General features: G+C 47.3%; 1 protein-coding gene across 1 annotated transcript; it reads left to right on the forward strand.

The window, feature by feature from the left end:
• Positions 1-1,721: 1,721 nt before the first annotated feature.
• On the forward strand, positions 1,722-14,126 carry nkx2-3 (NK2 homeobox 3). Its single transcript, XM_008106507.3, has 2 exons — positions 1,722-2,233; positions 6,811-14,126. Exons 1-2 carry the CDS (start codon positions 1,933-1,935, stop codon positions 7,494-7,496), a joined length of 987 nt encoding a protein of 328 aa, XP_008104714.3. The 5' UTR covers positions 1,722-1,932; the 3' UTR covers positions 7,497-14,126.
• Positions 14,127-14,869: the final 743 nt, after the last annotated feature.

Here is a 14,869-nt window from a genome sequence, read left to right on the forward strand (position 1 = left end):
TGATTCTAGTTTGGGCAATGCTGCGTTTGGTGGTCCCTATGTATGTAGACTTGTCCACAGCTGCATGGTATAGGGTAGACTCCTGCAGAGGTGAGAGGATCCCTCTTGTCCTTTGCTGAGCGTAGCATTTGTTGGATTTTCTTAAGGGTTCAGTAGATAGCTTGTAGATTGTGTTTATTCCTCAGCTTCCCTGTGCGGCCAGTGGTTCCCTTGATGTCTGGTAGGAACACTTTCCCTCTGAATGGATCTTTGTCTTGACTCTCGTGTCCCTCTGCCTTCTTTCCTTCTTCATAAAGAAACGGACAGGATTGACAGTTGAGCTTACTTCCATAATAGCAGGACCGTCTTTTTCTGCAATGAATCTGTCTGACCCATTTAAAATGATTTAAGTTAGTCACTAACAGCACCTGAACTGTATGGCTACCAACAAAAGCGCACTGCCAGCAACCGCTACAGATAATCACAAACGATAGAAAAGAAAGTGTAAGGGGTGCATCTCTTGAATTTATGCACTATGGCTCAATATTATGGAATAGTGGGAATTGTAGTTTGACAAGACCTTCAGCCTTCTCTATCAAATAGTGCCTTTCCAAACTATAACTTCCAGCACTCCATAGAATTGGGCCATGGCAGTTAAAGCGATGCCAAACTGCATTAATTCTACAAGGAGGAAGAGAGATCTGAGCGAGATAGTAAAGTCGATGTCGCATAACATAGCTTCCTACAGTCTTCCGAAACAAACCACATAACAGGGCACAAGAAAGTTTCTTTTAAGGACTACAAGTCTGTTGCTGAAGGATTTGGGGAGTTGTCGAAGGCTTTCCTGGCCGGAATCTCTAGGTTGCTGTGAGTTTTCCGGGCTCTATTGCCATGTTCCAGAAGCATTCTCTCCTGACGTTTTGCCCACATCTATGGCAGACATCATCAGAGGTTGGGCGAAACGTCAGGAGAGAATGCTTCTGGGACATGGCAACAGAGCCCGGAAAACTCACAGCAACCCAAATTCTGGGAGTTGTAGTGCAAAAAAATGAACTCTCCGATACCTTTCCAGTTATCCTAATGACAATTGAGAAAGAGCAATGACTACACCAAGGAGCCCCGGTGGTTGAGTGTGTAAAAGCACTGAGCTGGAGACCGAAAGGTCCCAGGTTCAAACCCCGGGAGCGCGGCCGCTGTTAGCTCCAGCTCCTGCCAACCTAGCAGTTCGAAAACATGCCAATGTGAGTAGATCAATAGGTACCGGCGGGAAGGTAACGGCGCTCCATGCAGTCATGCCGGCCACATGACCTTGGAGGTGTCTACGGACACGCCGGTTCTTCGGCTTAGTAATGGAGATGAGCACCAACCCCCAGAGTCAGACACAACTAGACTTAACGTCAGGGGAAAACTTTACCTTTACCTAAAGACTACACCACTAAGAGATTGCTTCCACTCTCTTTGCCTCACATCCCTACTTCGTTCCTACAGTATTTCTAATCCAAACGGGGATTTTTCTTCCTTATCCGCCAATCTTTGCCGCTTCCTTCCGCGCCTTACCTTCCTTCCCGTTCCTTCCCCTGTCCCCGGAGTGTCATATTTTGTAAGCCACCCTTATTCCCGTGGGGACGACCAGACGGGGCTCCGCAGAGAAGGGAGTGGCGACACCGCGGGCCAGGAAGAGGCGGGGCTGAAGTGTTCCTGGAGGGGTGGTGGTCTCATCCTTCCCCGGGGATCCGGCCTTCCTGCGACCCTCCCCTCCCCTCCCTCTGTGCGCCTCAAGGGGCGGCTCAGCCTCCGCGGGCTTCCAATGGGGGCTCAGCCCGGCCCCTGGCGCCCGTGACGAGTGGGGCAGAGGCGGCTCCGACCCGGCAGAGAGCCCGCCAGAGGCGAGGGAAGGCGGAGGATATGGAGACCCCTTAAGCCTGCCGGGCGCCCTTCTCCGGGCCCACCAGGATGCTCCCCAGCCCCGCCACCTCCACCCCATTCTCCGTCAAGGACATCCTCCGGCGAGAGCAGCAGCAGCAGCAGCAGCAGTGCCTGGGAGCTCCCCTCCAGGCCTCGTTCTTTCCCGCCGTCGCCTTCCTCCAGGGCTGCCGCTTCTCCGACGGGGAGGACGAGGACGAGGACGAGGAGGAGAGGTTGCCCTTCCTGAGCTGCCCCATGGCGGGCCCTCCAGACAAGGCCCCCAACCACGGGGGCTTCGCGCAAGCCTCGGAGGACGAGGGAGAGGTCAAGGCGACGGAGCCCAGCGTCGGTAAGTGGCTTGGAGACGTGGGGTTGGTGGTCTTCTGGGGAGCCAGGCCAGCGCCCCGACCCGGAGCTGCCTGAGACCCTCATACTTCCAGGCCTGAGGAAGGGGGGGGGGGGCGACAAGGGAAGAAAGTATCCCCCTCTTCTAGAACTAGAGAAAGTACTGGCCACTTGGAGTGGCTCTGGTGTTACTATAAGAAGATCCTCCATTGTGCATGTGGCAGGGCTCAGACTGCATTGTAATCTGTGGTCTGTGGTTTGCTCTTCTCCACACTCACATGTCGTGGACTCCACTTTGTGGCCCCATTTCTTAAGGTTGGCTCTGCATCTCGTGGTGCCAGAACCCAGTCTGTTCGGCGCCTTCCAGGTCGCCCAGACTGCCCAGGAGGGAATCTCTCATCCGGTCTCAGCCATGGATTGAGGTTCCGGGTTTTAGCCTGCCACTTTTGGACTCTTGCTTGCTGAGGTGTTCCTGCGAGTATCTCTGGAGGTCTTAGAAAACTATTTCTTGATTTAAGGCGTTGGCATGCTGGCTGATATCCGAACAGGGGATGGGCCGGAGATGTCACTACCTTGGTCCTTTCATTATTGGCTGCTGCTTCCCGATGGATATTAAGTGGTGCAATACGACTAAACAATACAATTTCTCCAGTGGTGTAGTGGTGTCGCAAAATAAAGTATCTCCCTCTTCTGGGAGCGAAAGTCTCCCCCTCTTCTAGAGCTAGAGGAAGTATCTCCCTCTTCTGGGACAAAAACAATCTTTGGGTTGTTGTATGTTTTCCTGGCTGTATGGCCATGTTCCAGAAGTATTCTCTCCTGACGTTTCGCCCACATCTATGGCAGGCATCCTCAGAGGTTGTGAGGTAAGATGTGGGCGAAACGTCAGGAGAGAATACTTCTGGAACATAGCCATACAGCCCGGAAAACATACAACAACCCTGTGATCCTGGCCATGAAAGCCTTAGAGAACACAAAAAAATCTTTCCTCTTTTGGGATAAGACCCTTTCTGGAACAAGAAAGTTTCCCTCTCTTTCAGGACTGGAGAAAGTATCCCCCTTCTTCTGGGAGAAGAAAAAGTAGCCTCTTTCTTCCGAGACAAGAAATATAGTTAGGAAAAGAGGAAGACTGCTTTAAAGATGGATAGACTCAATGCTTGTAGGTCTCTCATTCATAGGTTTGCCATAAGCCTCGCTTGTGCTGAACGCACAATCAGCCCAGGCGTCTTGCAGACTCAGGGCCAAGTGTCAAATCAGGCCCAAAGCCAGACAAGAAATTCGGGAGGGGTGGAACCCCCAACCAATGACTTTTCAGGCCAGATCTCCTGATCTGGCAGGAGATCTCAACAAGGACCTGAAATTACCATCATTGTGCAAAGGTTCTTCACAGGCAATAGGTCCTGAATCATTGCTCTCAGTTTAAGCCAGTTCTTTTTGGCCACAAATGTCAATAGTTTTCTTCTGATGACCACCTTTACCCCCAACTTCTCCTCAAACCACCACACCTTACTTACAGAGTGCACCTTCTACATGAAATGAGTAGGCTAACCAGGGAAATCTGCTGAACCATTTGGGCTGAAAACTTCGGGCCCTTCCAGACAGGCCCTGTATCCCGGGATCTGATCCTAGGTTTTCTGTTTCTCTGGCATTGGGGACTCATATAATCTAGTTTAAAGTGTTGTTCTTTATTTACTGTCCTGAGTAATAAATAAATAAATAAATGATTTAAAATACATTAATAAATTATTAATTAATAAATAAATAACAACACTCTGAAAACAGGGGAATTCCAGACACGAAACAATCAGGGCAAGCTAACACCTCCCAACAAAGGATTACCCAGGCAGCAAGCGGCCAGGCCTTGAAACCGGAAGGCCTTTCAATGCTAATTAAGGTGATTAATTGCAACATTCACACTGGCCTCCAACAGACAAGAGTTCTTTCTCCCAACCTGGACCTTCCGCAGATATATAAAGCACACTTTCTTAGTTTCCAACAAACCTCACAACGTCTGAGGATGCTTGCCATAGATGTGGGTGAAATATCAGGAGAGAATGCTTCTGGAACATGGCCATACAGCCTGGAGGACTCACAGCAACCCATTTTCAGTTGAGCTTGGTAAAACATATGCCTGACTAACAAGGCTGTTCATAGTCACCACTTTACCTTGGTTCAACGTTATGAGATCTTGGGAGTTGTAGTTTGGTGCACTCTTTGGCAGAGAAGGCTATCACTAAATGCTAGGTCCCTTCTCACGAAAACAAGACACAACCGCCATTACTGAAACAGAAACACACAAATATAAGCAGATGCAGTTACTTTGCAAACCGGCTCGCTCATTTAACCACTGCCTTGTTTTCTTTCAGAATAATATTAATGGGTTGCTCCTTTTTCTTTGCCTCTTTCTAATGATTTTGAATGCCTGCTCGACGCCCACAGCCCTCCTCCAACAAACCCCGCCCTATACGGCACCTTGGAGCAACCTTTCTAGGTGTGTTTCACATACAAACACAGGAGAAGTGATGGGAGTTCATTCTGCAAAGGGAAGCCTAGGACGCTGGGCCAGGATTCTACAGCATTGAGCCATACGTAGTAGTAGAGGAGTGGGGTCAAACGGCATTAATTGCAGTGTGGATGCGCCCGAGGTGAAATTACTAAAAGGAAAGAAAAAAACCCCTCTGTGTTTATTTGGCTCAAGTCAGAGGAGGAATCCTGGGCCCCAAAGCATCCAGAGCCCCATAAATCTAGACTGAGGGGAATAAAAACATACTAATCCAGCTCTATTTCATGTTTTCGCCAGCCATGCCTCCGCCAGCTTTAAAATATCGCTGTGCTCAAATTCTTTAGCCTCCTCTGGCCTCGTGAAAATACAAATGCCAGGATTCCATAGCATGGAGTCACAGTAGCTGAAGGGAGTCAAATCGCGGTAATTCTATTGTGTAGATGCATCCAGGGTTTCTGCGGGGGGGGGGGGGGGGAGCTGTCCACACGGGCACGAATCTACACTGTCATATAGTACAATTCGAAATACTTTCCCTCGTTAGACGGCGTTCAGAAACCTTTTCCGAAGGCATGGGCAAACTTCGGCCGTCCAGGTGTTTTGGACTTCAACTCACGTAACTCCCAAGCCTTTCACCATTCATTTGTTAATGTATATATTTGATAGCCTATATTCTATGTGTATGTTGATTTGCCAGTTTGACTGTATCTCTTTGGTGTGGGAGAAAACATGTGATTGTACTGAGCATGTTCAGACTCAGGACTCAATTTTTGTATTCTGTGTTTTACACCTCGGTGGAGGTGGATGCCTGTTTTGCAATTACAATTACTACTGCAACTGCCATTTCAACTTCAAAGAAAGGAGCCTCCGGTGGTCTAGGGGATAAAAGCCTCGTGACTTGAAGGTTGGGTTGCTGACCTGAAGGCTGCCAGGTTCGAATCCCACCCGGGGAGAGCGCAGATGAGCTCCCTCTATCAGCTCCAGCTCCATGCGGGGACATGAGAGAAGCCTCCCACAAGGATGATAAAAACATCAAAACAAAACAAAAAAACAAAAACAAAAAAAAAAAACATCCGGGCATCCCCTGGGCAACTGTCCTTGCAAACTCCTGACACACACTTCAAAGAAACAATCATCCTCTGCTAACCAAATATATTTTTGTAGTGTCAGGTCTTTACCCTTGGCAGCTTAAAGACATGGTTCTTCAGTCTAACAGCTGAGTTACCTGTGTGCCATTACACAAATGCTTATGAATATCACTTGTTCAAAGGGTTGACCTCTAACAAGGTCATGCTTTTCATGACTAGTGGTTTTCAAAAGGTGGACTCACTCTCCACATGTTTGTTTATTTATTTAGTTACCATATTTTTACCCATGGAGATTCACATTTGCCAAACGGATATGAAGTCAGTTTCCCGCTCTTCAATAAAACTATGATTGCCATTTATTTCCAAAGGGATATGTGCCCAGAGACTGGGTACACTTATTTCTAAAAACTTGAACGGCCGAAATTTGTCCTGACATTAAGTCTAGTCGTTTATTATTATTATTATTATTATTATTATTATTATTATTATTAGGTAAAGGTAAAGGTTTTCCTTGACGTTAAGTCCAGTCGTGTCCCACTCTGGGGGGTTGGTGCTCATCTCCATTTCTAAGCCAAAGAGCCGGTACTGTCCGTAGACACCTCCAAGGTCATGTGGCTGGCATGACTGCATGGAGTGGAGTTACCTTCCCGCCGGAGCGGTACTTATTAATCTACTCACATTTGCATGTTTTCGAACTGTTAGGTTGGCAGAAGCTGGGACTAACAGCGGGAGCTCACTCCGCTCTCCGGATTCGAACCTGGGACCTTTCGGTCCGCAAGTTCAGCAGCTCAGCGCTTTACACGCTGCGCTACTGAGGGCTCCTAAGGAAAGCTTTATTGTTCTGTCCATGCCTGTCCAATTGTGGTAGGGAAAGCACCCTTTGAGAAGCCCTGGTGTGGATCAGGGGCCCACGGGAAGGCAGGGATCCCTCCTCCTCCTCCTCCTCCTCCTCCTCCTCGACGCCATTCCTCCATGTCTCTGTGTTCCTTTGTGCAGGGAAGGAGCCCTCGGAGGCGGAGGAGCGTCGCAAGGCACGCGGGCGCCGGAAGCCGCGCGTGCTCTTCTCCCAGGCGCAGGTCTTTGAGCTGGAGCGGCGCTTCCAGCAGCAGCGTTACCTCTCGGCGCCGGAACGGGAGCTCCTGGCCGGCAGCCTCAAGCTCACCTCCACGCAGGTCAAGATCTGGTTCCAGAACCGGCGCTACAAGTGCAAGCGGCAGCGGCAGGACAGAGCCCTGGAGATGGGGGGCGCGCCGCCCCCGCCTTCCTCTTCTTCCTCCTCCTCGCAGCAGCAGCAGCCACAGCAGCCTTCGCCTTTGTCCCCGTTGCCGCCGCTGCCTCCGCGCCGCGTGGCTGTCCCGGTTCTCGTGCGCGACGGCAAGCCCTGCCTGGGCGGCGGCTCCTCACAGAGCTACGGCGCGCCCTACCACGCCGCGGCCTCTTATCCCTACAGCGGCTTCCCCGGCTACGCCTACGGAGGGGCCCCCGCCGCGTACGGAGCAGGGGGATATAGCTGCAGTTATCCCTCCGGAGGAGGAGGAGGAGGAGCGGGAGGGGGGGCCTCGGTGCAGGCGCCCACGGGGCCCCCCTACGTGAACATGGCGGGCTTCTCCTCCGGCGGCGCCCAGCCCTTGCACCCGGGCCCCGCGGGGCCTCCCTGCGGCCAAGGCATCCGAGCCTGGTAGCCCTCCCTCCGGGAGAAGGGAGAGAGAGAATGAGAGAGAGAGGGACCCGGAGAAGAAGCGCACCCCAAGGCCCCCCACGAGTGCCGGATTGACCATTGTGCTTACTGGTGCAATTCTAAATTGGAAGGCATTCTGTTTCCAGTGATTCTAGACACAATGATAGAGCTGACAGTCTATGGGATTGTGCCACAAAGCAGGCAGTGCAGGCCTACCGAAGGGGCCCACCTCCTCCGCCCATAGCTGAACTAGCACAGGGCCTCATCTGTCCTAAATCCGGCAAAAGATGACCCACGGGAGGACGCTTCTTGGGCCTGTGCTGCTTTCTCCCCATGACTGTCCGTGGAGGGAGATCTCTCCCAGCCCAGCAAAGGGAAGGAGGCTGACTTGGAAGGAAAAGGGGGAAAGGCCCGGCTGCACGATCAAGAAAGCTGCCTTTGTGCCCAGCCATTGCGGAGGAATGGGCTGCCCAGTCCCCACTCCCGCTGTATCTTATTCCGTGTATCGATATAGTCATTGCTGCAAGGAGTTAAAGGATCCAATAAATCAGGTGCAATATACCCACAACCACTGGATTTTACTGGGGGGCGAAAGAGTGGGTTGGTGGGCAAAGCCAGGAAGTTGAACACCTTCTGCCTCCATCTCAGTTCAGGATACAGTAGAGTCTCACTTATCCAATGTTCTCGATTATCCAACGCAGTCTGCCTTTTAGTAGTCAGTGTTTTTGTAGTCAATCTTTTCAATACATTGTGATGTTTTGGTGCTAAATTCGTAAATACAGTAATTACTACATAACATTGCTGTGTATTGAACTGCTTTTTTGTCAAATTTGTTATAAAATATGATGTTTTGGTGCTTAATTTGTAAAATCATAATGTAATTTGATGTTTAATAGGCTTTTCCTTAATCCCTCCTTATTATCCAACATATTTGCTTATCCAACATTCTGCCTGCCGTTTATCTTGGATAAGTGAGACTCTACTGTAGTAGCAAAACTTTGCATTGTCCTGCGGAATTTCATAGGGTTGGGTTGCTGTAAGTTTTCTGGGCTATATGGCCATGTTCCAGAAGCATTCTCTCTTGGCCTTTTCGCCCACATCCATGTCATGCATCCACAGAGGTTGTGAGGTATATTGGAAACTAGGCAAGGGAGATTTATGTATCTGTGGAAGGTCCAAGGTGGGAGAAAGAACTCTTGTCTGTTTGAGGCAAGTGTGAATGCTGCAACTAATCACGTTGATTAGCATTGAATAGCCTTTCAGCTTCAATGCCTGGCTGATTCCTGCCTGGGGGAATCCTTAGTTGGGAAGTGTTAGTTGTCCCTGATTGAGTCACATCTAGAATTCCCCTGTTTTCAGAGTGTTGTTCTAAAATCAGGACAGTAAATAAAGAACAACACAGAAATGCTAGACCACTCTAACAACCACCATGTCAGACTACATAGAAGAGTCATTGACACCCACAAGCATGTGGACAGTTTCAACAGAAAGGAGGAAACCATGAAAATGAACAAAATCTGGCTACCAGTATTAAAGAAATTTTAAAATCAGGATAATAAATAAAGAACAACACTCAGAAAACTTGAATTCCAAACATGAAACAATCAGAGCCAGCTAACACTCCCAGCAAAGGATTCCCTCAGGCAGGAATCAGCTAGGTCTTGAAGCTGCAATGCTTTTCAATGCTAATCAAACTGATTAATTGCAACATTCACACTTGCCTCCTACAGACAAGAGTTCTTTCCTCCATCCTGGACCTTCCACAAATATAGACGTGTTCCTTGCCTGGTTTCCAACATAGATCACAACCTCTGAGGATGCCTGCCATAGATGTGGGCGAAACATCAGGAGAGAATGCTTCTGAAACATGGCCATACAGCCTGGAAAACTTACAGCAACCCAGTGATTCTGGCCATAAAACCCTTCCACAACACATTTCATAGGGTTTCTTAGGTAATGACAATAAGAACAACAATAACAATACTTTTCTGGGGTGTTTTGGATTTTAGCCCTGTTCCTGGGGTTATTTGGAGTATCTAGTTTCTTAGATATGGTTATCCTGGGTTTTCTATGATATATGGCATATGTTCTGTATCTCAAAAACTAGAGCTCATAAGGGGAAACTATTGCCATTTTTGGAATAAACAGGTCAAATATACCCCAAAACAAGGTTAACATTTGAGGCACCAAAATGTGTGGTGGCGAATGTTATTATTAGTATTGTCTGTACTATAGCAAACAGTACTGTAATTTTTTTAAGTTCTGGATTGACGCTGCTGGAACGTGAATATACCTTCAAGTTGCCTATGGACTTATGGTGATCCTATGAATTTCATAGGCAAGGAATACTAGAGATTGTTTTTCCTCTGAATTATAGCTGACAGGACACAGTATTCACTTGTGGTCTCCCACCCAAGTACTAACCAGGCTGACCCTGGATAGCTATCAAGATCAAACAGGATCTGATGCCTTTAGGGTATTTTTAGAACTCTCCAAAACAACTTTCTCAATTGTAACATCACCTCTATAAATCTTAGACCAGTGGTTCTTAACCTCTGGGTCCCCAGTTGTCTTGGCCTACAACTCTCAGAAATCCCAGCCAGTTTACCAGCTGTTAGGATTTCTGGGAGTTGAAAGCCAAAACAAATGGGGACCCACAGGTTGAGAACCACTGCCTTAGATGGGCTTGAGCCTCTCCTGCCCCATCCCTGACTCACCTTGGCTAGAGCCAGGCTGAAGCCTAGCCATGGTCCTGGGATAATAGCCATTTTGGCGCTTAATAAAGACAGCAAAGGGGCATTCATTTGCTGTGTTGTGACTAGACCTGTTTTGCTGCCAATGAGGGAGAGGCCCTTGTGGGCTTGTCTGCCTCAGGCGCCAAAATAAACTGGCCTCCTAGGATACTGGGCAAAGGGACTGGGAGGGAGAGGGCAGCTTTTGCAATTCAGCCACAGGATGCCAAATGCCTTGGATCACTCTCTAGCTTCCTCCCAGACTGGAGACAAAATAAAAGTAGCCTGGAAGGTGAAGGAATTAAAAAAATATAATAAATGCAGCCTTCTCTTCAATTAGTAATAACAGTCCCTCCCTTCTGCTTCCCACTTGACTGAAATCTTTGCTTTACTCAAAGGCCTGTAAGGGAAGGATGTGGTTAGCACCTCATTCTCTTCAGTCATCTTGACTAGATCTCAGATGAAGATTGTGGGGTCACAAATCTGGATTGTTTGTGACATTATGTTGTGTCTAAACAGACTCTACACCAGGCACGGGCAAACTTCGGCCCTCCAGGTGTTTTGGATTTCAACTCCTACAAGGCTGTTAGGAATTGATGGAGTTGAAGTCCAAAACATCTGGAGGGATAAAGTTTGCCCATGCCTGCTCTACACCGATCATATAATGTACTTCAAACTGCATTAGTTGGCAGTGTAGATCCAGCATGTGTCTCAGCCTCAGAAAACCCTATGATAATATGGAAAGGACTTGAAGGCACATCACAACACAGATAGCAACACTTTAATTATACATACAATTTAGGCACCCATAGAAAAAGGTCAAGGAAAGATATCAAGAGAAGGCAGCTCATGTAAGAGTCCTAGATGTGAATGATTTTCCTTCTCTTGAGGTTTTTATACAGAGGCCGGATGACCATCTGTCAGGAGGGGTTTGATGGTGCATCTCTGCATGGTAAGGGATTGAACTGGATGGCTCACAAGGTTTTAGCTTGGATAGAAAAAGCTAAAGACCTTGTAAAATTACAACTCCCACAATTCTGATGAGTGAGCCATGGCAGGTAAGCACTTTCAGACTGTATTAATTCTACAGTGTTGATGCATCCTCTGTTCAAAGTTCAAAAGAAGTTTGAATTTAATGGACTCAACAAAGGGAGAAGGAGAAGACAGGTAGAACCCATCCCATCACTGTTAACTAGGGCGAAAACAACTTTTGCCTTCTTGACCGAATTCTGATGTTTCTTGGCCACACTTCTCAGTTTTCAGCTGTGCCATTTTGAAAGGGATGTCAGGACCAAAGACAAAGTTACATCTTTTGGATTATGGGGTGTGTTGTTTGGGGAGGTACTAGAGCTTCCTGGGCGAGAATTCTAGGTGCCTAGTGAAACTATAAACCCTGGGATTCCAAAGGAAAGAATATATTAAATCAGAGAACTGAGAGAAAAAATCCATATTGTCATTTCAGATTGCAGATGAAGTTGTGGTTATATTCATGGGCACCACTAGAAAGAAAAAAAACTTGTTAAAATACACATTATCCTTATGTAGATTTATTTTTAAAATGTTGGTCTCTTTTTATACCAAAATACAAAACATACAATTATGTATAGCAGCGCAGAATCAGGTTTCTCCAGGGCTCCTGCAAGAAGCAGGCAAGATGAAGGGTTGCAGGGCTGTCTTTAGAGCACATCCTCTCTGTCCTCCTAGCCCTCACTGCTGACTGAAGTGACCATCTTACTCCGCCTAGTGGTACAGCCAGCCCTGAAGGTAACACAACACCACTATGACCAGGCTTTAAACGGGATTTCTGGAAGAACTTCCAGTGTCTTCTTCCATAATCACGATTAACAATTACCACTAGCCAGAAACCAAGCAGAAATTCTACTTCAGCAACAGAAGTACCATTTAGATGGGATGTGGTGGGGAGTTGACTGATGGGGACCACTGAAACTACTTTGGCACAGCTTGGTGATCCTAGGAAGATTCCATGTTGGGAGATGGAGTAATAGGCAAGCATGACAATACAAGCCAATGAGGACCACTTAATTTTACCCTTGAAAGCCCAGTTCCTTTATAGGATGACAAAGAGTTTCCTTTTAACAGCTTATTTAGGTGTTATCTTCAAATCCAAAAACTGCAGGAGTAGCTGTATCCACCATTAAACAACATACAAAGTATACTTACGGAATTCCAAGCTGCTTCAGCAATTGGAACATGAGGCCTCCTATATGATTTGAGCAAGAATTGAGGCTGGAGCAAATTATAACTCTTTTGAGTTACTGTGAGTTTTCCTGGCTCAATGGCCATGTTCCAGAAGCATTCTCTCCTGACGTTTTGCCCACATCTGGGTGACCCTAGATTTTGATACACTAATCGGGAAGCTTCACCCCTTGCACCTCAGGTTTTTTTTTCTTGGCACAAGAAAATTTTATGACGAAGTCTTAAAATTCAATCTAATTTTATGACAAAGTCTTACCTTAAGTCCCAAGAGTTAAAAATGGAATGAGGAAAAGAAGTTTTTATCAGCATCTCCACCTGTAGGATGATGGTAGTATTACAGGTTCCATTTCCCTACTGTTAAGATGTAGGAATGGAGCCCCCCCATGCAGCGGGTTAAACTGCTGAGCTACTGAACTTGTTGACCAAAAGGTCGGCAGTTTGAATCCAGGGAGCGTGGTGAGCTCCCCGCTGTTAGCCCCAGTCTAACCTAGCAGTTCAAAAACATGCAAATGTGAGTAGATCACTAGGTACTGCTCCAGCGAGAAGGCAACGGCGCTCCATGCAGACATGCCCTTGGAGGCATCTACAGACAATGCTGGCTCTTTGGCTTAGAAATGGAAATGAGCACCAATCCCCAAAGTCCGACACAACTATACAATGTCAGGAGAAAACCTTTACCTTAAGACGTAGGAAGTTAGGGACAACCCAAGATGTTTTCTGCCTGAGGCAAATACAAAGGTGCTTCTAGTATCATTACATGTAAAAATGTGAACTGCACCATTACCTGAATGTTTCTCCAGTGCTGGAAATATTAGTAGTCTCTGCTCCACATCTGGAGGCAGAAAACATAGATATGGTCAGTAGGATTGTAAAATATACCACCTCTTGCTGCCACCTCTCAGTAACTGCTGCCTGATGCACTTCCTCACTTTACCCAATGGTAGGGCTGGTCCTGATGAAAGCTCTTCCATTTCTGGGAATACAGCAAGAAACATCAGAGTACAGTTGAAGGGGATAAAAACAAAGAAGGTATTGGCAACCCAATCTCACTTTAGATTTCTATGGGGAAATGTGCTAGAAATCAGGGTTGCTGTTACTGGTTTTGAACTGATATTGGTATCTCAAAAATGAGCACAAGCTAGAATAGAAGCAATGAAAAAGGAAGGCAGAAAGGACCTATTGCTTAAGAAAAAAAACCCTGAAGGCCTCTTACCCTCACAAAACAGGCCAAAGTACAAATTCACCTAGTTGTGAAAGAATGAGCTAATAAATTACCAACTTGCCGTGAAATGTGGCTGAATGCTTTATGTTTGATACCAGCCCCTTAGCTTGTAAAGTGAACCAAGATATTTTACTACATGAGGCAAGAAACAAGATGCTCCCCTTTCTTTCCTCCCATTCCATGTAGAAAGGACAATTGCATTGGTGTTATCGACCGCGTTTCTGGGGGATCGGGCCCCTTAAGGAGAGAGCCGATCTGGTCCTGAGGGAACGGACCCTGGCGAAGCCAAAAGAAGAATATAAGCCGCAATACAACCTGAAGCCGAAATGAAGAAGGTCCGCCAAGTTGAAGGAAAATCCGCCAAGGAGTTTTTATTGAGCGATTCAGCTGAATGGACACTAGTAGCGATCATTCAATCTACTAGCGTAACATATGTTTCAAATAAAGCCATATTTATACAATGTTTCGGTCTGACAGCCCTTTGAATCTCCCGCCCCGCTTCCCTGCCCATCTGATCGCGGATAGGCTGAGAGGTTGAACGAGGCGGGCTTTCGTTTCCCGCCTTGCTCTGCTGGCCCAATGGGGAGCCGCTTTTTGTCCCCTCCCGGGCCAATCAGAGAGGAGGAGGCGGGAGCTATTGAGACAATGGGGTGACCGGACAGGAAATATCTGATTAATTCTGGCCCAGCCGATTTCTAAAGGAATTAATGACACCCATCAAGGATGTCCGGGGTCCTGTCACGTTCACAGATTTTTGATATGTCTTTGGGGTGTCAGACGGGAAGTGGTGATGGGTGTTGATGAGCCATCATTGACGGCCCCACAGGGTGCCTTCCTGCGGCGTCCTGGCCTGAGATGTGACAATGTTTGCCTTGGGGGCGAGTCACCTTTAGTTTGGTGACTCGCCCTATATTGTCCATGCGATCGGAATGAGATGGGATTAAACTGTGGCAGATTATCCTTTTGTTTTTGGGAAGGGAGGTCTGAGTCATGGGGCTAGAGTTCAGGTTGGGGTCATAATATTTCCCATTTGATTTCATGATCTGATAATTATATGGGATAAAATGAAAATTAAAAATAAAGTCGGAACATAAACCCAGCAGGAAAAACACATATTTTCCGGGGATCCCAAAGAGTGTAAATACATATAGGCAGATAGGTAGATAAAGGAGAATCCATAAAGGTGGGTGACATTGCATAAAGGGG

The sequence above is a fragment of the Anolis carolinensis genome, chromosome 3, assembly GCF_035594765.1.
Source record: "Anolis carolinensis isolate JA03-04 chromosome 3, rAnoCar3.1.pri, whole genome shotgun sequence".
NCBI lineage: Eukaryota > Metazoa > Chordata > Lepidosauria > Squamata > Dactyloidae > Anolis > Anolis carolinensis.